Here is a 27,142-nt window from a genome sequence, read left to right as displayed (position 1 = left end):
TCAAAACTTTGGCCGGTGACAAGCCACTCAACTCAACTCAACTCATTGACATTGAAAGCGACATCGGGCCACAAGGCAAACTCACACAAAATTAGATTAATTTGGGTAATTTGAAGTTTCGTTGTAATGAGTTTGGTCAGTCATTTGGCTCTGACATTTTCGTTCATTTTGGCCCTCGGCTTTGTTGTCTTTATTTCGTGGGTCGCGACTTTGTCAACGATTTCTGTTTTCCCTTTCCCCAGTGAATACAATCAGGGCCCAAAAGTTTTATTCGTCTTAGAATTCTTAACTCATAACGTTCGTTTGCTGCCTTATTTATTCGGCTGTTCGAAATGCTGAAGTTGCCCATATTTCGAGGGCCCCGGACGACATCAGTTCCGCATTCAGAGATTCAGTTGCATCTCGGGACATGGCATCGCATTTCCAAAGGGGGCCGGACTGGGGCTGGGGGGGAACATGTTCCTTATTATTTTCCGCTGATTAATCGATTGTCGGCTGCGTGTCGCTGGCTCTCCCTGCCTCCATATGTCATCCCCATCCGTAGTGCAGTGCGTTCGGTGATTCAGACACTTGTCACTGGAAAAATGTAAACATGAAATGCATTTATGTAGAAATGTAAAAAGTATCTGCGCAAAATACAAATATCCCCCTGTCATCCGCGGGAGGGATGCAAAAGTTGCTGCGAATAAAAAATGGTTTGACATGGCGCGTCTCAGTTGAGGGAGCCATTGCGTAAGGGAGAAATGGATTGCTCGAGTGTGGGTGGGGAGTACTCCCGGAAAATTATTTGGAAAATTTCTAAATTTCTTTGAGACTTCCAGATATTTTGCCAATGAAAATATTAAATTTTTATCAAGTTTTCTTAAGTAAAATGTAAGCTAAGAGCTTGTTAAATATGAAAAAATTGTATACAACGCACATTGCTTAACTTAATTCTTTTATATTTATATTTATTTATATTATTTAAAGAAAGAGTTATAAAGGAATCCTTAGTATTTCCTTCGGTCTAAGCCAGAAGCTTGAAATTCTGAAATGAAAGTGAAATGATTCCAGCAATTCCCAAATGTTACATTCTCACCGAAAGCCGCCTGGCTGCCGTATTGGGTTTCCCTTGGCTCATTGTTTTCCCAGCGCCATGGAACCCCCCCAGTTCCCAGTCCCAGTACCAATCCCAAATCCAAGTCCCTTCTCCGGGTTCCCGCGGCTTCAGATCCCGGCTGCTGGGCCCGGTCTGTTGGGCTGCTTTTGATGATGATGGCATTTCCTTTGGTAGTTGCGTACGTCATAGATTAATGGCGGCAATCCATCAAAATCACTCGATGGACATGACGAACAGCCGAAAATTCAGCAGAAGCAGCCAGCCAGTCCAGCAGCAGCTCAGAAAGAGCAAGCGAGATAGCACAGGGGCTGACAGAGAAGGGGAGAGATTGCCAGCTTGCCCATCAAGAAAGGCACAATTTTTGGGTTTTCTGTTTACCAAGTTTTTTGTGTGTTTTCACTGAATTTTTATTCGATATTCAGGCTTCTGGATTTTGTTATGATTTTATGAGGGTTTCACTGCCACCGAAGCTAATATGGTTTGGTTTGTATATAACATAAACTCGATTTGTTGTGGGTTTTTCAACAAATACCTTAATCCAATTTATTTACATTTTTTAGAATTTAGAATAAAGATAACTCTATTTTTAATACAACTTCAAAGAATATAAGTAATCAAACCTCTGTAAAACTGCATTATTTTTATGAATCACGCACTGAAACGCCTTTGACCCCATATCCGAGTATGGGAGCGTGGAAGACTCGAACTCGAACCTCTCAAAACGATTCGGAGGCGTCAAAGTGCATCGCCCGGGCACAGGCAGTGATCGATCAGTTGCCGGAAGAGCTGGCAACTCACGGCAAGGTACAATGACAACGGCTCTATGAATAGACCGAGAAGATCAGACGGAGGCCATCGCCAGCACACTTAGCAACGAGATTCGGATGCCATACCACTTAGCATGAATCCGGCATTAGTGGGAAGGCATCGACACGCTGTCCCCCAAAAGACACTTGAGATCGGCCGGGAAATACGGAAAATTCGGGGGGAAAATGCTGGCGTTCGCTTGCCACGTTTAATTAACAGCAAAAGTGTGACTGCGACACGTTCGCGGTGCACAGAGAGATCCCTGTACTTCCCCCATCGACATCTGTGACTTTATTCAAAACTCTTGTCTCCTGGTCGACGGCATTATCGGAAACTGATTAATAACCATTGTCGGGCCCTGTCTGGGTTCTGAAAGTGTGAGTTCATGTCTCCCTATCCGTGTCCCCCTCTAAAAAGCAAAGATCTTGTTACGAACTGTGTAGCTTGTCCTGAGGAGTATATCCCCAATTGAAAACAAGACAACCTGGGAAGCGTTTTGAAAATGGGGGAATAATAATATTTAAAATAAACAAGCCAACTTTGGAAAATGTGGGTAAAGAAAACTGATCTTAAACACATAATTTTAAATCCCTTGCAGGCTTTGAATTATTATTTAGAAAACTTTAAAAATAAAAAAACAGAAAGCAGTCTATTTATTTTGATAAATTTGTTTGCAGAACTTAAAATCGAAACCCAAGGACTAGAACCCTAATAATTTATTTATTAAAAGATTAAGTAATGTAATTAGAGGAATTATAAATCAATATATTCCCGTGAAGGCTCATCATATTCATTTCTGGTAATTCCCCAAATTATCAAAATACTATATAGAGGCTCTGTCATTTGTTCTGCAGATTTACATTGGTGTTATACAAGCCTTTGAATACACTTTAATTGTTTTTTAAGTGCCGCACAAATTACTTAATCACGTTCGGGAAAAGCCCTGGGCCTATGACTAGGATTCGGGATCTCGAAAATATATATTTCCAGGGGGCTTTTTGTGGGGATGGCTTTTTCTGAGCTGGCCCCTTGCGATTATTCGTCTGTTTTGTGTGATAAATGTTTTTATCACCGCATCGAGTTCATTCGGTGCCGGCAGCGCTTAATCTGAATGCCATCGTCAACTGATGGCAGGGCATTAGTTTTCCAGGGGCGTCCCAGGCCGGGATGGCCAGGAGAGTGGCGTTGGAGGGGAGTGGGAGGTTCGCCAGCGGAAGTTTCATTACTGGCGCCCAAGGAGGAAATGAAACGGAGAACGGCACGAACCCCGAGCTCAAATCGATGCGTATCTTGAGCGATGATTTGCGGTGTGTGCGAGTTGAAACTTTGTGAAAACCATAAAATAATTAACACTTGATTATTATTCGGGGAGCGATGACTGGGCGAAAGTTTGGCCACTTGGCCTGAGTGCCGACATGGGTGACATCGATTTAATTCGCTCGCCAAAACTCCACCGAAAACTATTTCGCAGCAATCTAAAAACAGATTTAGACTCGGTCCCTGTCAGCGGCAGATAGAGCGCAGAAAATGCTGAAAATGCTGAAAATTCAGAAAGCTGAAATGCAGAGCAGCAGCTGGGATCCTTGGGGCCGTTGGGGGGATGCAAATTTCTGCACTGCAAGATGGATGCAGGCATTAATTTATCAAAAAACTCCACACCCTAGCCGGCATTTTTCCGCTCCGCCTTTGTTCTTTCTAATAAACTTAAGTGCAAGTTGCACGCCGGCGACAAAAGAAGCCAAGACAAAAGCGGCGAGAATAAAAAATTAACGTCAAACAAAGAAAATCCACCATTATTATGTGCCACGCACACACACACACACACACACACACTGAAATGTGAATGGGAGAAATGCGGTTCGCTTTGGTTTTTCTTTTTCGGGTGGCTTGAAAAGTTCTCAAACTGGACAATAAGTCCGACTTTGGGTTTTAGAAAATATAACATATTCTTTAGGATTATTAACTTTTCAAAATGTTAACTAAAAATGTATAAAAGATTTTCAAATTTGAAGGTCTTGGCCAATGTTTAATTCTAACATTATAGCTCATTTATTATTATTCAAACTAATATATTTAATAAACAAGAAAGGAAGCTAACTTCGGCACGCCGAAGTTTGTATACCCTTGCAGATTGGTTTCGATGTTTATATTATAGATTTAAATGCTGAAAACACTCACAAAACAGAGTTTCCTTACATTTTACCTATACTTATTATGTTTACAGTTTGACAGTTACAGTTTTACAATCCCAGTTTTACATTTTCTCTACATCTACCGATCGGTTTATATGGTAGCTATATGATATAGTTGTCCGATTTTTATGAAATTTATACCATAATTCTAGAATAATAAAAAAAGCTTATATCTCAGAGTAGATAAACATACATTGAAAAACAACGAAACTATAATTTTTTTTCCTATTTATTTCTCGGCCGTTCCTATGGCAGCTATATCATATAGTCGTCCGATTTTCATAAAATTTTTACCAAAATTCTGAAACAATATAACATGGCCATATCTAAAAAATGGTGCAAAAATGTTGAAAAACAGTAAAGTTATAATTTTTTTTCTACAAATATATCGAACATTTGTATGGCAGCTATATGATATAGTCGTCCGATCCGGCCCGTTCCGACATATATAGCAGTGAGAGCATATAGAAGACTATATGCAAAGTTTCATTCAGATAGCTTTAAAACTGAGGGACTAGTTTGCGTAGAAACAGACAGACGGACAGACAGACAGACAGACAGACGGACAGACGGACAGACGGACAGACGGACAGACGGACATGGCTAGATCGACTCGGCTGTTGATGCTGATCAAGAATATATATACTTTATAGGGTCGGAAACGTCTCCTTCACTGCGTTGCAAACTTCTGACTGAAATTAAAATACCCTGCAAGGGTATAAAAATGTATAACAAAAATGTAAATTATATATAAAAGTAACAACCACTAATCACAGTTGCCATTCTCTCCTTCCAGAATTTATATATTTATATATATAAAATTTAAAATTATACAGCACTTTAAAATATGTTTTAATATACTTAAAAACTTTCACAAAATGTTCTTATTTCTTTGTATGGCAATCTGTTTTTTTCATATTCAAAACTCTTTAAACCACCCAAGCAAGGACAAAGCGTGGAAAATTCAGCTTTTCATCCCCGCAAGGGTATTATTTTCGGGAAACCATAGTTCTCTGTGTTACTGTTTTTTTTTTCTTTATTTTTTTTTCGCCGAGCTGCGGAGAAACAAGGGTGACATGATGGACAGACGTCCACGTTTTTCATCAGCGGTCGTCATCTTGTGTCATCGTCAGGCGGCGACTTAAGCACTGTGAGAAAATGTGACATAAATATATTTATTGTGTATTATTTTGTATAAACTAAAATTATATTTTATCAAGCTGAGATTTTTCAATATTTTAATTTGTATTTTGAAATGTTTTTTTAAATAAAATAAAAGGACTTTCAGCAATCGTCATATATGAGACCACAAATTGTTAATTCAAATACTTTTCAATTATTAAAATAATATAATTTAAATTATTTTCCTAATTTATATTTTATTCATTTTTTGGAGGATTAAAAACTGATGAAAAACTGCCAAAAGTGAAAACAACGGTAGAAACAGGACTTCTTCTCAGTGCACGGCCACTTCCGCAGGGACTCACGCACTCACAATGGTGCGTATGGCGGCCATTGGTATATTCGCGCCATGGTGGTAGTGCGATGGTGGTGGTGCTGCCACGGCGGTAGTGGTGGTGGTGGCAGTTGTGCGTATTTTTGTGTCACATTCCAATCTATATCAATCTTGTGTTCGCAATGACGGATGGCATTTGTCAATGTCAGACATTTTCGTTTTCCATTTGAGCCTCTAATGGCAGACGGGCAGAAAGGCAGAAGGGCAAACGTGGCGACGGAGCAGGAAGGCGAGCGTAGTCCTGGCTTTGAATCCTGCGTCCTTTAAGTCACTCGGCTCAGCGCCACTTGCCCGAGTCAGCGCCCACGCCTGCTACGCCCACCTCCCCCCAAAGCGCCCTCGACGCATGAGTTTGACGAATTTGATGTCAAATATTTTCCTTGTTTCCCTCAGTGTTTTTTTTTTATGAAAAGCATTTTCTGGGAATTAGAATTGGCTTCTCTGGGTGCGTTTTCCCCCTTGCTACTGGGAAAAATTCTTGGGTGCCGGGGTTGGTTTTGTTTGCTCCCCGTTCTTGGGGGGAATCTGTGCGAGTGTGTGCCGGAAATCAGTAAATGTGTTTGCACTAAGTGTTTTCGATTCACAAATATTTGCATTCTTTTGGGGGATCACCGTCTGTCTCTGTGATATCTGGGGAATGCCTTTGACTTATTTTCGTGTCAACTGAATAATATTAGTACAAATTTTAGGGTTTGCATTAAGAAAGGGATAAATCTTATTCCATTTGAGCGACTTTTCCTCTTTAGTATATAAAAATTAAGCATTAATATGAGGAAATTTGGGTATACAAGTTAGTAATTACTTAATTATTTAGGTTTATAAAAGATCTCCCTAAGGCTGCTTTTATGAAATGATTTTTTACTACCTTACTTCATCATGTTTTCGTTTATCTCAAATAACTAAACTAATTTAAATCCAACTCAAAATCTTACTTGCATTCTTGATGACTTGAAATGACCTCTGCAGGACTTGTTAACCCAAGCCGAATCTTCGGGGTACATCCACCTTTCGAAAGGAGTTACTCGCAACAAATTGGAAAACCATTAATCACAGGACTTAATGTTTAATTTAGCAGACTCCGCAGGACAGTCGCCGTCAAAACAAACACTCGACATCATTCAACATTAAGTAATGATAAACCGAGACCTGCGTGTCCCTATAAAATATGAAGAACAACTGAAACAATGATCGGAGGTTGTCCGAAGTAAACACAAACCACCCGCAAATGTGTCAGCAAACCAAAGCAAAGTCCAAATAAAACGAACCGAGAGCCGCCGTTTTGTTGAACATCATTAATAACAAAATACAACGAGCGAGGCAGAGCGGAGCAGAGTGCTTGGAATTAATGAATGCTTATGAGATGCCACTGCAAAGATGTGCTAAACGCACGTCCAGCCCAAAAATACACGGTTCCCGTCCGGTTGTCGGGCTCCCTCCGAGCCAAGGATGGACTGGATGGACTGGGAAATTAATGAACTGGCCCAAAATTAAAACCGAGAAACAAAACCGAAATGCATAAACAATTGAAAAGTGTGTCGACACCAGGCGCATGATTGGGTGGGCCCAAAATCGATTCTGGTACCAGGTTGTCTGCCCGGTCAGAGACTCCTCGTATCCTTTGGCAGCATTTCGTAGACTCCACGTCGGCATTGCGTTTTGTTTGATCGTTTCGAGTGGAGCAGGGAGAAGGGGATTTTGGGTGATTGATGAAGCCCAATCGTGAATTTCACACCCAGCCAATATCGCATACAAATCGAATTAAAGACAGAGCCAAACGATGGCTAATTAATTTCCCCCGAATATTGATAAATGACTGGATAGCCAGCAATGCAAATCTACAATCGAAGAAACTTCAAACTAAAATAGGAATTCCTCCTGGTGAAGTTATGAATACAAACAATAGATAAATAATGCTTTTTAAGCTTTCAAATTACTTTCTTCTCAATGTTTATTGCTTATTGAAGCTAAGAAAACACCTCCTAATACTTGTAAGAACTGATACTCCACATTTTCTTGCCGTGCAGCTGAGTTCCTCGAAGGGCACCTCGATCTGCGAGGGACTATAAATAGACGGGACTGATAAATGATGTGCCGAAGAACGGCTTCAAGTGACGGGGGCAATTATGCGAGGAGCCAACTGAGGCCCAAATGACAGGTCGATTGAGTTAACGTTAACGCTAAACGCTAACGCCCGCTGCCCTTTGAGGGCCCCTTCGAGCAGCTAACCGAAAGGAGGAGTCGCTGCACCGGCTACCAGCTAAATTTGTGGCTATTTCTGTGGCAGCGTTTAGCCCGATCGCCGCACGATCGATCGCCAATCATTAATAATCCATTGGAACAAGGTCTGGTGGCAGAAGCAGCAGCAGCCGCAGCAGCCGCCGGTTCGCACTGGAGTGGCTCGGCTCGGATCGTCCAGGGCCAAACAGGTGTGCCTCAGCTCCTCATCGGCGGATCGTGGGCTTTCGAAATCGATCATCGTCACGCCGCCGCGCGAGTCGATTAAGGTGAGCGAATTTTCATTACCAGAATTCATTTATTTCGCTGGCAGAGAAAATTATAATTAAATATCCCGTTGATTGTGTTGGCTGATCGCTTATTTTTTAGCTTTTCTGTTTCGTAATTCGCTTTTCAATTTGTTGGCTACAAATTGAGTGGGCTAAGAATGGACAGCGGGGCCAGGACCACACACACACACGCAAAACTGGCCAATGCAGGTGGTTGCGGCAATCAGGAATTTTAATTTAAAAATTTGATATTTGAGGTTTAACTTTCAAATCTCAATGGACTTTCTAAAAGCATTTATAAGCGGATATTATTATATTTATTTGAATATTTTTTGGGGCTTAAAATTTAAGCTAAAATTGTTTGAATGAAGAAATGTGAATATTTATTGTACAAGAAACCCCTTCAAAAATGTCAACATTTACTTACTGTTGAATGTGCATCCTTCTGTTTAGGGATATTGAGACTACTTTCAGAGCTAGGAGAGTCCAGACTAGACCGATTTGGTCAGCGGTGAAATGGAAACTGATCGACTGCTGTCCGCACATCCCGTTCCCATTACCATTGCCATTGCCATTTGCATATCCCTTCGCAGCTGCCCCGTCAAAGTCAAAAGTCAGAGGCCATAAATCAGCGGCAGACAGTGGGCCACAAAGGATCAAGTCAAAACACAAAACAAACAGACGCCCACGCGGAGAAAGGATGTGTGCAGAGTGAAGTTTTATGACGGTCAGCCGTCAGCCGGCGATTGACGTTTTGAAGCACATGAAGGACTACCTACGGCAAGGATTACAAAGGATTGCCGAACAATCGAATGGACAATATTTGCATATCAATTCGCCACGCATCCCGGAAAGTGTCAAGGACATTCCGCACAAGCAAACACAATAGGCGAAATGGGTGAGAGTAAAGGTTAAGTAAGGGTAGAAGCAGCGGCGAAAGGAGAGCGAGCCCATAAATCGTCCTGCTGCAGCCGAAGGACATGTGTTGACGGGGTTTTCAAGATGCAGTATTTGCATTTCTTTTATGCCTACACTGAGCGATAAATTGCTGGCAATTTGGCCATAACTTCTGGCCCATTCACATGCAAATGGGGGCTGGGGATGCTCGCCTGCGTGCTTGACGAAATTGTTGCACATTTGCATAATTATGGTAATTATCAATAAATATTCATTAGTGTGAGACTGGAGCTTAAATTTAATTCGCTTTTAATTGGCCTCATAACAATTACGGTCGGCCGGGAGTTTAGGGGCCAACATTGTACGTTTAAATATATAAGTTAACATATTGTTTACATGTGTGTGCCTCGACGTTGTGCAGCATTATTTTATATATATTGTATTTTTTCGCAATTAAAATGTATTAAAAAGTAGGCTCCTCCTTGGCAATTATAAAGTTAATGCATGAAATGTTTTTAAATATTATTTATAATTTTTTGAATAAAATATTTAAGCGCAAAGGCTCTTGAAAATGAATAAAAGAACCGTATTTGGTTTCTTAAATAACTCTAAATAATTTCTTAATAATCTATTCTTTTATATTAAAGGATTGTCTTGTTTAGAATGTCTCCCTTTATATATTCACAATGAAAAATCGATTTCCAAATGATCTTTCCCTATCTGACCAACTCAGTAGCCTTTGTTTTAGGCCACCGAATGACTTTTAAATTTATTTATTTCCCCCTCGACCTCGGGTTGGTATTATATTTAACCTTTATTCAAATCACTTGGATTTGTTGTGTAATTAAAATTAATACAGAAAATAAGGGGAAAGAATAGAGACAGAGACGACCCAAATCAGCCATTGACCTCACGCAGCTGGGAAAGCGGTGGGAAAACTGGTTTTCCGACCCATTTGAGCCCGGCCAGTCCGGCATGCAGGCGATAAATTTTCTACCTGTCAATGGATGAGCGGCTACCTTAATGGCATCCGAGAGATAAACCGGCCGAGGCCTTTGATTGTGCTCCCATCTTTCCAAGATGGCCGGCGGCTGGTCAGAAGGGAAAGCTGGAAATGCCATGAAAATTATGCACTTGCCCCGGCCGCCACTTAAAGGGCAGTTTTCCATAATCGCTCGAATTATTTAGCGGTCGAAAAACAAAAATTACTCGCTCGAATTAGGGGCCAAAAACACGCACTAAGTGGGCAGAAGTGGTGTTGGCCCTGTACGGTGGGTAATGGCTGTGTCAACAGGCGACGGCGACTCGCCGCCAGCCCCAAGCTGCCTGCCGATAAAGTCATTAAAATTTCACCCTTATTATGGCTTTTAAAGTGATTGCAAAATGAGGAGGAGAGAGCTGGTTCGCCGATGAAACGTCTTCATTAAACATGCATCAAATTTGCGATTAAGTAAAAAGTGCACGCACATTTCCCTTATGGAGTAGCCGGCCTTCGACTCCGGCTCCTTCCCTTCTTATTTTTTTTCTGACTGCCACGGAAGGTGCAAGGAAGCAATTTCCTGTAATTGCCACCATTCTTGTTAATCACACTCCGCGCCGGACTCCTCTATATATATGTGAGCATATAGGCAGACTGACTTGACTGTATAGTAGTAGTAGCACATTCAGTAGCCAGCCGGGGCATCCAAGTGCAACAGGCTAAATCGTTTTCTCCCGGCTGCCTTCTAAATTCGCGATGAAATATTTATGAGCTGCTGCTGCAAGCTCAGGTGGGTATCTCTTCTGTTTTTGTCTCAGTCCCGGGCGGAGCTTTGGGTTCCATAATTGGGGTCTGGCCTGGGAAGATCGCAATACTTCCGTTACGCGACTCAAATCGATCACTTTAGCAGCTCCAAATAATATGGAATTATTGAAAAGCGGCCATCAAGCAGCGCTCACGCCAGCCCATTAAACATTTTCGGTAAAAAATAATGAAGAAATTACGAAATTGTACACATTTTATTCAAAGTGTTTTTGCACGCAAACAATACTTAAGAACGTGAATTGTTTCCTAGAACTGTAAGTTAACTTAAGCTTTGCATTTGTATTATTATTATTTAAGGTGTTTTTCATTTAATGTAAATCCAGGTTATTTTAAAGGTAATCAAACCTCTGCAAACGTTTTAAAAGCTTTCAACTAAAATGTAATCCTAAAAACCTAACTTAAAAATAATAACCAAAAAGCCAACACTTACCTAAATTGTTTTGCATTCTTTTAAAATTCACACTCTCCAACATCCATCAAGTTGATGCTTCAACTTTTACCACAATTTTCCCATATGAAGGCACATAATCAAGCGACTTCCTTTGGTGGCGCTCAAAAGCGTCTGCATTAATTGCTCCAATCAAAAGATTCCTTTTTCTCTCAAGGAGCTTGGCTTGGGCTCATCGCGGCTTTGGCTTTTTGCATTCGCAATTTCTCTTCGTAACTCGCCACAATTAACGACTGATCAGCAATTAAAGTTGCATTACCGGCGACGGGCTGCGAGTCGCAAACGGCACCTGCGAGATTGGCGGGATGCGTGGATAATGAATTCGCAGCTTCGTGCAATCCATCAGTTTGGTGGCCATATATGTATATAAAATACTATATGTGCGGTGGGTCGTGATTGCCTCTGATTGCCGGCGACTGCAACATCAAAAACGAGTTAAGGCCACCGCCGAGATTATTCGTATTCGGATTCGGCGGACTTTTCCAAGTTTCTAATGATGATGATGGCTACGCTTTTGGCCTCGTCGGACGTCATCAAACCCGCGGAGGTCAAACGGGTCTTGATTGTGGCTAGTAAATAAGTTTAACGTAAGGATTTTCAAGCGAAAGAAAAACTTGTATTCCTTCCCTTAAACTAAACTGTTTTAAAGGCTTCTCTGCTGTGGTCTTACCCCTCCCGAATCCTCAAGGCTTGACTCTAGTTTTCCATCTCGGCAACCACATGTTGCTGCTCCACTTAGGTTATTAAAAAGCGAACTCATTCCATTGAAAAATCTCGTATGCAACTCCTTCGCAGGCAGCCAAGATTTATGGAATTTAATTTCCTGAGCTGCCTTGGCTGCCCGGCCAGGCGTGGAAAGTGGAGCTGGTGGGCGGGTGACCCGATGTAAACAAGGATGCAACGGATGCACGGCCATGTGGCGAGTGACACGTAATATTCGCAGCAAGCCACAGGCTGCTGCCGCTGCTGTCAGCACATCTGCAAATGGGAAACTGAGGAAAACTGAGGAAAATGGAAAAATGAGGAATGGCCCCGCCGGCAGGACGACACAATAACATTAGCCCAACGGCAGTGGCAGCATTGCCAACTGTTACCTAGGCAGGAGGATCGAAAGGGACCCTTGGTTTTTGGCCGAGTGACAGTGAAAGTGAAAGTGCGCCTCCAGGTCGCGATGGCAGGCAAATTTCATGCACCATTGCGTGACAGGCAGCGACTCAGCGTGGCAGGGCGGCAGTACTGCAGAGGCAGGGAGAGACACTGGGGGTAAAAGTGTGCCTAGAAGCGGCAGGACATCGTTTCTACACAGGGGAAAATTAAAAGGTAAAATAACATTTAAATTTGGTAAGCTAAATTAGGAAGTGAAGTACAACTTTTGGTCTTTTAATGTTTAAAAAGAGAACTGAAGTATTCAAGGAAAACGAAGTAAAAATGCTGGATAAATTAGGAATGAATTTTACAAAGGTAAAACTATTTATTTATAATATTTAATATTTTTTTATAATATTTACTAAAGTAAAACCTAGTTACAAAATAACTAATAAAGACACAATTTACACTTTCATTCTTTAGATTAGAGTTAGGTATTTTGTGTCACCTTTGTATTATGCAAAATTTCTCTCTCTGCACTGCTACTGTAGTTGTCCTTGCTGTTGTCCTCTCCTCGTTAATGCCACACAAACACACTCACACAGAAGGAAGAAGCGTTCTGGCAGGAGGCAAGGCACAGGGCAGGACAGGGCGAAGCAGGCAAATAATATATGAGTGCACTCACTCAAACTGACTAAATTCCCTGTTCCCACTCCAGCGACCCTCCCCACCTTCAGCCCCACCAGAAAGGGAATGGAACCGAACAGAACTGAACCGAACCGAACCGAAAAATGTTTGCTCTTGATCGATTGCCGTTGAACCGTAGCGGAGGCAACGCACGCGTAACAAATGCAATCCTCCTTAAAAGCAGAAATGTGTCACACGTTGGCATACACTCCGCCCAAGGAAGCCCCAGCTCCAGTCCCAGTCCCGGCTCCAGCCAAGTCCTTCTCCAATAATGGCTGAATCCTTTCAGTGCAACTCCTTGAGGCCGCCACCCCTTTTGTTGATTTTTTCCCCTCATTGTCGCCGCCGTTGTTGTTGATGTGTCCTGGCAGATCCTTTTGTTGCCCTTTTATTATAAACTTTTTGTCGCAAGCTTTTGTTCCAGAAGCTTTCTCTTCGGCTTCTTCTGGCTGTGCAGAAAACAAAGATAAATTGGTTAATTTCCCCCACCCCGCCCAGTCAGACATCAATCGATGTTCGTGTCTCCATCTCGCTCCCGCCGGAGCCTGGTCTCCCTCGCTCTGGTAATAGACTTGAGTGAGCTTACGCAGTTTTCCATTTTCCGGATGGTTTTTTACAGCTTCTTTTTAAAGGATTTTGAAGAATTTGCACATATTTTGAAGGGATTTTAACCTTAGTACTTTATGTCAATAATAGTTTCTTAATCCAATGATGCTTTTAATCATCTAAATCTTTAATAAAGCACATCGTTTTAGTTTTTTAGATATTTCTTGAAACTAATAATAATGTTTAAGGAATAATCTTAGATCACAAATTAAACCAAATAAACCAAAGGAACACCTAAGCTCACCTGCAAAAGAATGTTCTCTTAAGCTCTGGATCAAATCTAAAAAACAAATTGCAAATTTCAACTTGACAACCTTTTTCCATTATATTTCAATTTAAAGTAAACACAATCATTCCCCCACCCGCTCTGTTTTCAGTGATGCATTGACTGGCAAATGGGAAAAGTCGAGTCTGTGATAATTAAAAGTCAATGTCGTAACACACTCCAGCACCGGCTGGCTGATACTTATCAATGAAGTGCAAGTAGCGAGATGTATTACAATCCATAATCGTTCCAGCTACGATGGCAATCCGTCACTCAGATTTCCGAGGAGTCGGAATCGGAAGGAAGCGGAGTCAGAGGCCAGCGGTGTTATATGGATATCTCTCGGAATAGAAATTTCAGGCATCTCGCCTGCTTCCTGCCCTTGCCCCTAAATGAAGATTTCCCGAAATCAGCTACCGTTGGTCTCCTGGTTCTCCTGGATTCTGGATCTGCCCTCGACATATCCCACTTGCTAGAACAAAAAGTGGGCAGGCAAAGGAACACGGAAAGCGAAACGAAAACTGAAATACGGCTGCATCATTAAATTTAATATGATACTCATTTAATGAAATTGTTGCCGATTTGTTTTGAAAATACACGCGCTTGCTCCGCACTTCCCCCCTTCCTCCGTGCCTCCTTTGAGTTGAGTTTGACGCCTCCTCCAAGGAAGCACGGCGCGGGCGGTGACTCCCCTGGCCCTCGGTCTGAGTTGGGTTTCAGTCTGGCCTTTCAGTCCGGGCTTTATTTTCAGCTTCAGTTCCTCTGCTCGTGCCAAATGCGGGCGGGCGGCCTGGGGGCGTGGCTGAGGGAGTGCAATATTGCGAACATGGCCGGATAATGACGACAACGCCATCGTCATCGTCATTGCCATCAAAGCTAAAGTTGGCTCCAAAGGAAATATGCACTGGCCGCAGGCTGTGCGAGTGGGAAAAAGCCAGGAAGATGAGGGATACACTGTAAGTTATGGGATGAAGGATCACAGGATATTACTATATGGGTCGCCACTTGGAGAATTTAACAAGGTGATGCATTTTTTTTAAGTTCAAATTTATTTCTTACTCAAATTTCAACTCTTATTTACTTTTTAATTTAACTTAAGTTAAGTTCTTGAAGTTTGCTATTAAAGAAATCGATCATAAATAAGTCAAAATTACATCAATAGTTTAATATCAGGGAAACTAGATAAATATCCTTGTTTTACGATTTTCTCTCAGTGCCTCCCGGCATCGTAGTTAGTGGCAAAAATCATTCTAATGACAGCAAAACGTAAAAAGCTGGGAAAGTGTTAAGTGGTTCCTCATTAAACTTTATGTACTGCTCTCTGCCCTGCTCGCCGCCGTCTCGGTTCGGCTCGGTCCGCTCCTGTCCCGCTCCTCGGATTGGGTTTTTGCTGTTGCTGCGGGGGCGGCCGGCAGGATGGGGCTTAAACGATTGCCCGACCAGCGTCATTAGCACTTTTAACCGCATATTAAATTTAGTAAAGCCTTGATTAATGGGCTCGCACTTCATTTATGTGCATTTGACCGGTTCCGAGTTGTCTTTACAGTTTACAGTTCCTGTACCGGTATCCGTATCTGGTCGCATCCGTAGCCGTGCTACCGAAAATCTTATCTTTCAATGAGTCGCAGAGACAAATGACACGTGATTTTATTTGATTTACTTACATCTGCAGCTCAATTTTCAGTCTGACTTCTGGTGAGTCGAGTGTCTCGCTTCCCGCTTTTTGTCGCTGGCCTTTCTTATGGCCAACAGTTACAGATACGGATACAGATACAGTTACAGTTACAGATACAGTTGCCTGCCTCTTCATTTGGGCCATTATCCGAAATGATTCGATCATTAGCGACGTCGTTCCTGGCCACAGACGGGATTGTTGTGTTCTTTCGGCATTACGGGTAATTACTGGAATGTTGTGACAACATTTCCCTGCCTTGTCTTCAAATTACTTAATTTTAATGGGTGGCCATATCGCACGAAAAGATTGAGACATGTAGGGAAATTTATACGTCCTATTGTAGGTGGGTGGTAACCTTGATTCATTATTTACTTTGATCAACTCAACAGTTGGCGGCGATAATTGAAATCAAATGGGAATATCAATTCTATCTGATGGAATTTTTATGAAGAGAGACAGAGGGAGAATTGAATTAACTTTAACAGTATATTTAGAAACCGATTGCTTGCTTGATATTTGGTAATTTATTGAAAAAGTTGATCTAGAGCACCTTATTATATCAATTTGTTTGTATCAAAAATCTTTAAATACAATGCTATTAATTAGGCAAGAACTATAAGTGTTTTCTTCAAAACGGAACTCTTTTTAATTAAGTTACAAGTTTTTTATTTTGTGATACAATTGGCCCAATACACATTAAATTCTTTAGCTATAGAAACATCAACATATTTTGAAAATCTACTATATACAAACTATATTGATATTTGGAAAACCCATTTTTAAGATTTAGTATTAATTTATGTAACCCCTTTAATTATTAAATAAATTAATTAGCTGAAAGTTTGAATAGCTGTTATATTTAGCTACTTTGTTTTTACTTTTTTAGTTTACTTTGAAATTAAAAAATTGATCAATTAATTGAAATATATAAATAATTTGAAATTTAAAACTTTATTCTTGCAAACTTTTTTTAGATAGCAAATTTAAAACATTCTTTTTTTTTAACCAAATATTTTAATTTTCCATTTAGGATGATTAAAGTAGTTTTACACTTATAAAAAGAAAACTAATAAAACCCTTTTTAAAATACTTATCACATTCATGCACTTTCTTTTTAAATCATATTTTCATAGAAACATAACCACCGGCGGCAAGTGGCCGGCGGACTATCTTTTGGATCGCCGGCAAATGGTTGCTCCTACGGCATGGCGCTTCTGGTGGGAAGCAACAACAGCAACTCCGCACTCACACCAGCGAGCGGAGCTGTCGGTGCGGCGGCCATATTGAAAGTCAGTCAAGTATTTCGAAACCCAGGGGCGGAGTCAGGCGACGCGCATGCCTCCCGCCGGTGTGTGGGTGCGAGCGAGGCGACAAGTGTGTGCGTAGAGTGCGTCGCATGCGGAGCGGCCATGCCACCGTTATGCCGGCGAGCTGAGATGGTATTGAGCGGCGTGGCGCTGCCTCGACGTCGCATGCGCATCGCACGGCAGAGAAGGAGGAACTGCCCAGGGCCGCTAGCGGGTCCGGGTTTCAGGTCCGGTCGCGAGCTCTCGAACTCGAAATCGAATTCGAGCTCGAATCCACGCTGGTGTGGGTGCGCTCTCCCAGGTGCATTTCTATGTATTGGTGCGGCAGTGTACTGGTATGGGTGCGATCTCCGAATTTTCGCAGTTCGAAATCGGTTTCGAACTCGACTCAAAACCGGACTTGTCAGAACTGGTTTGCTCTGGGCCCGTCTACCTGCCAGCCTGCCCGCTGTTCTGCGTCTGTATCTGTATCTGTATCCGATACCTTCACATGTATCTGTAGGCTGGCCCGACTGCGACTCCAATATCCCGGCACAACCACTGCATTCGGGTTAGGCGGTTGCCCGAATCGCTTTTTGGGAGTTAATATTCTATTAGAGGCTCATTTGCGGGATTGCCAGCCAGGATGTGTAATGGCAATGGGCTTTCTGAATTGAATCGGACTCCGGGGCAGTTGTTACAAGCTCGTTCGAAGTTTGTTTTCCACTTCTAATTACGGCCCAGCCGTGGATGCATGATTTATGTGCTCCCTCAATATCGCCTTGATGGATCGATCGACGGGCCGGCCGGCCGGGCGATCGATTGATGGATTGTGTGAACCCGGCATCCAAGAGCACTTGTCCGCTCGCAGTCTTCATTATTGGCCCGAGTGGATTTCTGACATCTTGCTTTGTCTTCCACAAATTCTCAACCGGTCTCAATTTGCTAGCCGTAATTAATGATTTATCTCAGGCGTTTTGAAGTGTTGTCTTAATTCCGGCGAACTCCGAAGTGATTATTGATAGTTTCTCCATCGCACTCACTCGATCCGAGAGATCCGAAAGATCCGAAAGTGTGAGACGTCTCAAGTGACTTGGCATCCATCTCCGATTGGCCCTAGGCAACAAATGTTGCACTTTCCTTGTTTACAGATGGCGAAGGTTACTGATAGATGATACCTCAGGCATTTACATCATTATTTTTGGCCACTTGTTACTGATCGCTCAGCCTTTTATTGGGCATGCGGAACACAACGTCTCTAAATTAGACACATTTGTCTAAGAGTCGTAAACAATTTGTGAATTTCATTTAAATAATTTCTAAAGAGCTTTTCCTAGGGGATTTTTGGCTTTGTTCTTACAATTGCTGTTTTATTTCTTCGTGACTGCAGTATTTACTATAAATAATATAAAATAAAAAGCGTTTATTCAAAGTTGAAACCGAAATATAATTCAATTGAATATATTTTTGTATTGTAGAATCGTTTAAAGTAAATATTAATAGAAACATTTCTTTCAGGTATAAAATCTCTTGAATTTTACAAGTCAAATAACTTTAATTTTTCTTAAAATGAATCCTAGTTGTATTGTCCATATATACTACACTTAAAAGACTATAAAATAAAATATATATTATCCATATACTTAAAAGACTATAAAATAAAACTGTAGATATAAACAATTTCCTTATATTTGTTTTATTAATTTAACTTATTATTTTAAACAATGATATGCGGCATCAACAGAATATCCTTTATAGCTACTCCACCAGACATTTCATTATAATATTGCCAGATTAATATCATCATATAAACATTGTGGATGATTTAGTTAAAATTACAAAACTGCCCCTCGAATATATATTTGTAATAAGCCATAGAACTCATTATCACACCCCATCGAGTGCAAGATTCTCAGCATAAATGTGTTTACATTCATATAGTACTCTACAGCTACAGTCTAGGTAGGAATCTTAAGGCTAATTCTGTTTTGTTGGGGCCCAGAAGAAACCATTTTTAATTAACTTCAGCAGACCGAAAACCAAATAGGAACTCAAACTTGGCAGAAAATCTTGTGGGAATAGATGCGTCCTCTCGATGTCGCTGATTCGGCCATGGAAATGGAATATTCACGCTCGCATCCGTGAGTCCAAATTGGCAGCTGCTCAAAACTGTGGCTATTTATGTCAACTAGGGATGCGGCGGACACCTCGGAGGATGGCTGCTGGGAACTCTTGCAAGCGCAAACATTCTGCCGAATTATTCATGTGATTCGGGTGACACAAACGTGAGCACATTCACTGAATACGCGATTACAAATGGCCGGCGATTATGCGAACAATGCGAATTCAATTTGTTTGAGCTCCTGCCTGGCCCCGGAGATCGGGTTGAGTTCAGTGAGCGGCCAACGGGGTTTATGCGGGTGGAGCAGCTGCTGATCGTGGTCTTTGGGTCCGGATCTTGGCTCAGGTGTCTGGGTTGGCCACTGGCCGTTGCCCGTTGCCCGTTGGCCGGTGTGTCGTTAATGCCACGTGATTAATCGCTTATTATGATGTCAGATTAATAAGATCGTTTTCAAAAATGGTCCGAGTTCGGGGCCTGCAAAAATAACAAAGTAAATATTCAGTAGGCCATTCTACTTGAAATTGTTATATCAATTCAGTGCTTACCCTCTGACATAATCGTTGGCCTTAGAAAGCCACGACTCCATTGGCCATTCACGGATTGAAAATCACTGGAAATAAATAAATTGTTAATGGAAGTTTTAAATAACTTAAATCTCAAAAACTTACCATGAAGTTGTTGTCTGTTTAAAACCCCAAAAGGCAACCAATTCAATGAAAAACTACGCATACTTAAATTTTTAAATACTATATTTTTATTATAAATATTACAAATAAAAACAAAATCTCATTTGTAATTTAATTATAATTTTTCTTTATGCTTTTTCGCTTTGCCTTGGCAGCTCTTAAACTGCACTCCTCGTCTTCTTGTTTACACTAAAGTTTAAATTTTATTTACAACAAATTGTTTAGCTTCCACATTTCGTTTCAATTTCGCACAAATGTTTAAGTATATTTAATTTTTTTTTTTTTTGTATTTCAAATATATATATTTTTCAACGCTTTTGAATTTTGTTTTATGTTTTTTTTTTTTTTGTGAATTTCTACATTCTATATTTTTCTGTAATTTTTCCAATTTTTTTCATGAAATTTTAGATTTGAAACTTATACATTTAGTTTCTTACAGAATGAGGCCGAAAGTTACGTATCTGGATTGAGTTGAATTCCGCTCTCAAGGGTTGTTATAGCCAATGTAAAGGTTTTCTTTCGATTTTCGTTGACTTTTTTCTCTGCTTGCAAATCACAAATCGGGAATCGGTTTTTCGGGAAAGGTTCTCTCAAGGGGATTTACAAAACGAAACGCTCTACAGAGTTACATGTTTTATATTAAGTTGTTTAATTATATATATCTACATATAAACATATTATGCTTTATGCTTTTCCCTTCCCAACTTAATCTTTTCTCCTACGTTCCTTTGACTTTGGTATATGGATTTCCACAGATGGCGTGGAAATTGAGTTTGAGTTACGTACATACATTTAAATAGTTGTTAGGCGTCTATAATCGTATTGAAATCGCTCGGTTCTGCCTTCAAGGGGTTTAATGCATAATAATGCATTCATTTTACTACTTTACAGGGGTTTTGTCTGCCTTCATTATTTATACATATTCTTTGTGTTCTTCTTTTAACAATTTATAATTATTCCAATTCATATTTTATGCATTTCGGTATACTTTATATCCTTTTCGACCTAATTCGAGTTTTACTTTTGCAACAAACTAAAAATTGCACAAATAATTAAAAAATAAAATAAAATAAAAGAAGTAATTGAGAAGCTCCCAAAATGGGGCTCCAGTTGCGAGTTTTAAAACGATTAATTTGCCAAAAAAGTTTTGCCAATATCCTGCGATTCTTTCTGTCTGTGAATAGGTTTTACTTTGAATTGTTTACTTTAGGCGACGTCTTTCTGCGGTTTTGGTATCTCATTCTCTAAATCTGCGACATTCACTTGTATTATCTTGGTTTATGAAATAGTTTTGGGGGTTCTAGAACCAGCATGAAATGGATTTCGACGCCACTTGGATTTTTGTAGATTTTTATTGGGTTTTATTTCGTAGTTTTGCGCTAGGATTGCTACAAACATTGATTTATTAAGGGGTTTACGTTTAGGTTTAGGGTTTATGCTGGGTGTATACATATATAAGTTAATCGTACAGTACTTATGACGCGTAGAGCTAATGTTATCGTGTATATAGTATATATGCTTCATATATATTTATTTATGTATAACTCTAACTCCGCTCCTGGCTCTAGCTTTACTTGGTATCATGTATAGTTATCCATATATTTATGTGTATATATATGCATTATAGTTAAATATAGCTTATTTAGATCTGAGGTCACATGAGTTGGTTTTGTTTGAGTTTTACGCTTTACTTGTATCTCCACCGCGATCGGTATCTTCACGTCTACGCTATCTTATTTCGCCTTCTTCGTGTACAATTAAATAATAAGTAGAAAATAATAACAATTAACTAAGTTGTAGGTAGAGTTCTCAGCTCTGCTCTTTGTTTAGTGTGCTCCACGCGCAGTTCAACGGATTGGGTAGATAGTGGGTGTCCTCTGGGATCGATCGGAGCACTCGTAAATTCATTTGCGCTCTCCAAACTAACGTAAATTGTATTTAGATAGAAATTTCATTTAACTGGTGAAGTGGTGAACGTGAACGGATCAGCCTGCTCTGCTAGGGATTCACTGGGGACTGTTGGGTGGCGTTATCTCGTCGCCCTCGCCTCCGGATCCCGGCTCGCCCTTCGTCTTGTTCTCCTTCTTCCACTTCATGCGCCGGTTCTGGAACCAGATCTTGATCTGCCGCTCCGTGAGGCACAGGGCGTGGGCGATCTCGATCCTTCGCCGGCGGGTCAAGTAGCGGTTGAAGTGGAACTCCTTCTCCAGCTCCAGCGTCTGGTACCGCGTGTACGTCTGTCTTCCCCGTTTGCGTTCTGTTGGTTTGGAGTAGATAAAACAATTTTCACAATTAAAATCAATGCAACGATTAACAGTCCACCAAAATCAACAACAAATTCTACTATACATCTACAGGTCCAATACTACGGTGCATACAACAACAAGAGCCCGAATAAGGTACACCCTACATACTTGTTTCTCTCGTATCTCTCGCCTTTGTGCCCCCTCCACGCGGAGAATCGGATGAGAGGGATCGGGTCGGGATCGGGATTAGGGAGCGGGGCAACCCAAAACCACATGAAGCAAGACGCTGCTGCGACTCTGAAACTGAGGCTGATTAAAAGACAACCTTACCGAATTCGGATATTTGTACTTGTCAAAAAAAAAAAGAGGGAAAAACCAGGGCCCACAACAGGTCTGTGACGAGGGGCGGCCGCCGAAGGGGTCGTCTCTGCCGCGCTCCTCGGTCGGCCATCCCGATAGGAACTCTGGGTTTAATTTTCAACCAATACTCTTTCTAAGGCTAGCATGACTGGGAGATCATGATGATTTTTTAAGCAGTTAAAAAAAAATCGTATAAATAAGGTGAGCTAATAAACCCTTAAAATGGGCAACCAGAATTAATGAAAATATTCTTATTAATAATTATTTTCTTTAGAAATTGTTGGCTCTATATTTTATATTCAAAAATTCTGGATAATCATTTATATATTCGCTTTACTTATAATAGCTTTACTTCCTTTTCTCAAAGAAGGGCATCCCTTCTCCGTTCTGACCAAGAAAATCGGGTTTCACTTGTGGATTAAAACTCGGCGGAGATTTCATGGACATCAAGCGGCGAGCAGACAAGGTAACTAATTATGCCCCAATGCTGTCTGTCCGTCCGTCTCCCCCGACTGACTGTCCGACTGTCCGTATCTTTGTCCGTTAAGCGGAGTGGTATCATGGCTGTGATTCAGTCAAGTGCAGTTTTACCTTCGGGACCCGCTTCACGCCGCCGCCCCCCTTAGGACGGTAGCTGGGCATAACTGTAAAATAATTCGGCATAATTACGGGAGCAGGGTGCCCCAACCACCCCTGCCTTGGCTCCATTTCGAAAGCAACCAACCAAATGAGTTCGGCGCCTAATGACACTTACTATAATTATAATTTTCGGTAATGACAAAAAAGAGCGCAGTGAAAACGGCGGGCAAAATATGTCAAATATAATACGCAGCAGCAAATATTATAATTGTCAATGGCCGAGGCGGAGGCAGAGGCAGAGGTAATTGAAATGGGTTGCTAGCGTGAGAAGCCACTTTCGGGCGGAGTTTTCCTGCCTATATCTTGAGGGTTTGTTCTGACTCTGACTCTTTTTTTTCCTGTTTTGTTGTAGTTCGTTGTGGCTTTTGTGTATTTTTGGATTGGGTTTGGAAAATGTCCGGCCGGAAATTGAAAGGCGGCCACCGCAGCATTGGCATTGCGGTGGCTCTTGGCCAACCACGCCAAGCGGCAATCAGTGGAAGCCAACGCTCACCCTCACCCTCACTCCTCACCGAAAAAAACCATCCTGCCCGAGGTGGGCAGTCTTAACTATTTTTTAATAACATCTTCAGCATTTGTCTTGCTCAACTCGCTCGTCCAATTTTTTTCTTTTTTAATATTTTTACGTATTTTTTTGTGGGCTTCCATCTCGGGCTCGAGGTCATTACATCATAAGCTCTTTTATGTATTTTTCTCGTAGTTTTTTCTTTTTGTATTTTCAGCGGCATCCATTAAGGCGCGCGAATCCAAATCGCATAGAACCCGGCGAGGGGGGGACTTGGATAAAAAGGGGTGAGGCTGAGCGGCACAGCGGTGGTCAGAGCAGCTACCTTCTTTTAAATGACACGGCTGATGCCATGTCTATAACCCGAGGCGTTCGCATTTAATCATCATCAGTTAGACGAGTCGCTGTGGCGGCAAAAAAATCTTGAAAGATTTGTGGCAAAAAGCGTGTGCGTGGTCATCCCCCTCGGCATCTCCACCCATCTGCGAAGAATCCACGGGGGGAAGTCCAGAGAGTTGGGTATTAGGAGCGGATTAAGAGCGGAATAAATGGGCTGGACTTTCACCCCAGTGGGGGGACAAAATCAGTAAAAAAAGAGAGGTACTTGGAAATAGAGAGATCCCGAATATTGATTCAGGCAGGTGATGTATCTCTAAACTAAATATTAACTATTAAGTTGTATAGTCAACCCACCTTAAATATTTCTTTCAGACATCCTAAGATATCTTTATCAAGTATAAAATATAATTTCAAGCGGAAAATTTATTATAATACAGACAAGAACAAACACACATTATGTATACTGCCTTCCCAACCGATCCCTATCTTGCTCTGCAGCTGGCACATTTTCAACACATTTCCATTTCCATTTCCATTTGCATTTCCACTCCCATTTCCCGCAACAGAAGCTTTGCTAATAATTAGCAACACAAAGCTGTACGCCTCCCCCTCGTGCACTGCAAATAAATGATTATTTTAATTGATGAAAACACCTACAAGCTCTGGCTCTGGCCTCTGCGATGAGTATGCACATACTATTAAGCCGGGATCCCTGTGGCAAGAATGGAGCCAAGGGGTACTGGGTTTTTTTGTTTTTGCTGAGAGGGCCAGCAGTAAGTGGTTGGTTAGAGGGGCGTGCATTGGCAATTTAAGAGCGGGCGCTCACTGAAATTTGTTTTTAATGATGCCTTTGCACATTTCATGTGGCCATCGCTCAGAAAACAAGAGAAGAATGTCTACAAAAATATATATATATACTATATAGGAAGGTGGAAAAAGTGAAAAAAGAAGTTGAAGAATTCCTGTTTTTTTTTTCTTAGATACTTGAAGATCAGTCGCGGCGCCCATTTCTGCCCAGGAGCTTCGAAATTGAGCGCTGAAAAATGATTATAAACGCATTAATGGCGCTTTGGGGAAAACACGACGAGGAAAGAGGGGAAAGATTCCCAGTCTCTGAGCCCGAGGTGGAGGGTATCAACAGCAGAAATATAATAAAGGTGAAACAATTAATATGAAAAAGAGTAGCGATACATGTGAAGTACCAAAGGCAAGACCTCTGCCACGCCCCCGCCCATGTATACTATATATATATACCTATAGTATATACATATCTGTATAGTGACTGAGTGGTTGACTGACGTACCGAGTGGACCGGGAGGGGCATTAATGCTTTTTGATATGAAAGCGTATTGTAATTAAATTGCGATTAGGCCACCATTTTAACCATTTTACTCGTTTATTACACTGCTCCGGCTCCATAATGGATTTTATTTCATTTTCTTCCCCTATCCCCCTGCTTCCCCTCTTCCCCTCTGGCTCTCTATCAGCTGCCTCCTGGCACACACAATTACATTAGTGGCACGGCGTGTGTAGAGTGTGCGGTGTGTGTCGGTTAACGTTTAAAGGAAATCATTAAAATAATTGCTAACAACATTTTATGGAATTCGTTGAAGCAGGAAAAAAATTAAAAACATTATTTAATAGCTCGACACAACAAAAAATTCTATTTTATAATGCCCATAATGAATTATTATATTGGCTGAGATTGCTTTTTCATCAATCACGAGCCCCGTCGAGCGGAACTAGAACAATGGCCAGCATCGTGAGAGGAAGTTGGGGAAAATTAAATCAAGAGGATGGCTCGCATGAAAGTAGTGAGAGTCTTGGCTTGGTTTTACCCGTAATTATTTGATGTATTCTTTACAAATATTAAGTGCATATTAATTTAAGAATATGTTACTAATTACACCTTAGAAAGAAATTTCTATTAACTAAAATAACTACCATTTACGCAAGAAACTTCTTAATAATAAATTCTGTTAATGAACTGAAGCTCTTAATCTTAAAGCTGATTTAAACTAATTTCATTTGGCCATCAATTGTTCAAATTCCCATTATTATTGGCCAAATTAGATTGCCTTATAGCCAATAACCTCCAATATAGATGGCTTGGCCCCGGGCTAAGGCCAAATCCAATCTCCACCGAAGTTGGGTGGTCACCGTCTCAGCCGCAGTTTCTTGGCCAGAAAGCCACTCGTCATGCAACAAATACAAAAATGCATTTAGCAGCCAACAAAACGAAACGTAAACAAGTATCAGAGAGGTCTGGGCGAAAAAAAAAAGCTGACATCAAATGCGAGTAAATGTTTTTTTAATTGCGGAAATTACAGACAAACGCGAGCCGCCGCAACAAAAGCTGGAAAATTATTATTATTTATGATCGTAAGTTGATAAATTTTTCACCCAGCTGAAGAGTGTTCGTGTGTGGCATTTTGCAAGAATAAAAAAGAGGCGAGGCCGTGTACCGCTGGTTGATGTCACTCCGTTCTCCGGCCTGTTCTAGTGCGAATCTGCCGACTCATTCGATGACTTTGTGCTAAATAAATGGGGAGGCTGGGAGAGGGGGTAGACCAAGGCGGGAAGGTGGCTGGATCAGCGGGCGGGTGTGAGATTTTCCAACCAAAAAGTTTTTCTCCCCTTTGATTGTTTTGCATATTTGACGTATTTTTGCCGTCGCAAACTTTTTTCACAACCTTTGGGGACCTGACCGAAAATGGCACGAAAAGGAGCAGAAATAAATATAACCCGGAGTCCTTCTGAGGTTTGATGTCTTTGACTGCCCCACCAGCAATTTCTCTCTTTTTGTTACCGCTATTTTTTGTATTTTTTAATTAAGTCCAAGAATATTCGTTTTTATTTCCAGAGGTAAGAGTAACAATTAAATATTGCCATTGACCATTTGATCATTTGTTAGCACTCTTTTTTTGGTTGTAATTTTCATCTGGTCTGCCCTTTTCCATCTGGTTATAATCTCAGGAGAGTCGCAGGAGACAGCATTTTTAATTTGGGACTTGTTAAGCACTTAAGAGGGTTAAAAATCGACAAAAGTTGACAAAAAATGGAACCCCACAAAGAGAAGAGCTGAAAGGATCGCCAAGGAGTTGACTGGGGGGCTTATAAATGCATTCATTTCGGGCATTCCGACATTCGGGGACAAGTGGAGGGGGGAAATTTTAAACTTTATTTAGTTATCGCTTAAACAAAAGCCAGGCTCAGAGACCGGAGGAAGAAAAATAAGAAAACTATGCGCGCCATCTGATTGTTGTTGCGACTCTTTTTTTTTTTCGTTTGCTACACTCTCTTCTTCCCACAGTCGTAGTCCTATACACTGGCAGAAGCTTAGGGCTTAGTTTAATTTGGAAATTTGAAAATA

The 27,142-nt window shown here is 41.1% G+C and overlaps 1 protein-coding gene across 2 annotated transcripts in view; it reads right to left on the bottom strand.

The window, feature by feature from the left end:
* Nucleotides 1–19,725: 19,725 nt before the first annotated feature.
* Nucleotides 19,726–27,142, bottom strand: part of Antp (homeotic protein antennapedia) — a 112,757-nt gene continuing 105,340 nt past the window's right edge. For both annotated transcript variants that reach the window (XM_017176072.3, XM_070287250.1), the window contains one exon: nucleotides 19,726–21,937. In XM_017176072.3, the coding sequence (XP_017031561.1) occupies nucleotides 21,687–21,937 (251 nt within the window). In that variant the 3' untranslated portion in view covers nucleotides 19,726–21,686. The remainder of the gene's footprint in view (nucleotides 21,938–27,142) is intronic.

This window comes from Drosophila kikkawai, chromosome 3R (genome assembly GCF_030179895.1).
Source record: "Drosophila kikkawai strain 14028-0561.14 chromosome 3R, DkikHiC1v2, whole genome shotgun sequence".
In the NCBI taxonomy this organism is placed as follows: domain Eukaryota; kingdom Metazoa; phylum Arthropoda; class Insecta; order Diptera; family Drosophilidae; genus Drosophila; species Drosophila kikkawai.
The sequence above is the reverse complement of the archived record's forward strand: the minus strand, read 5'-3'. Positions and strand labels throughout refer to the sequence as shown.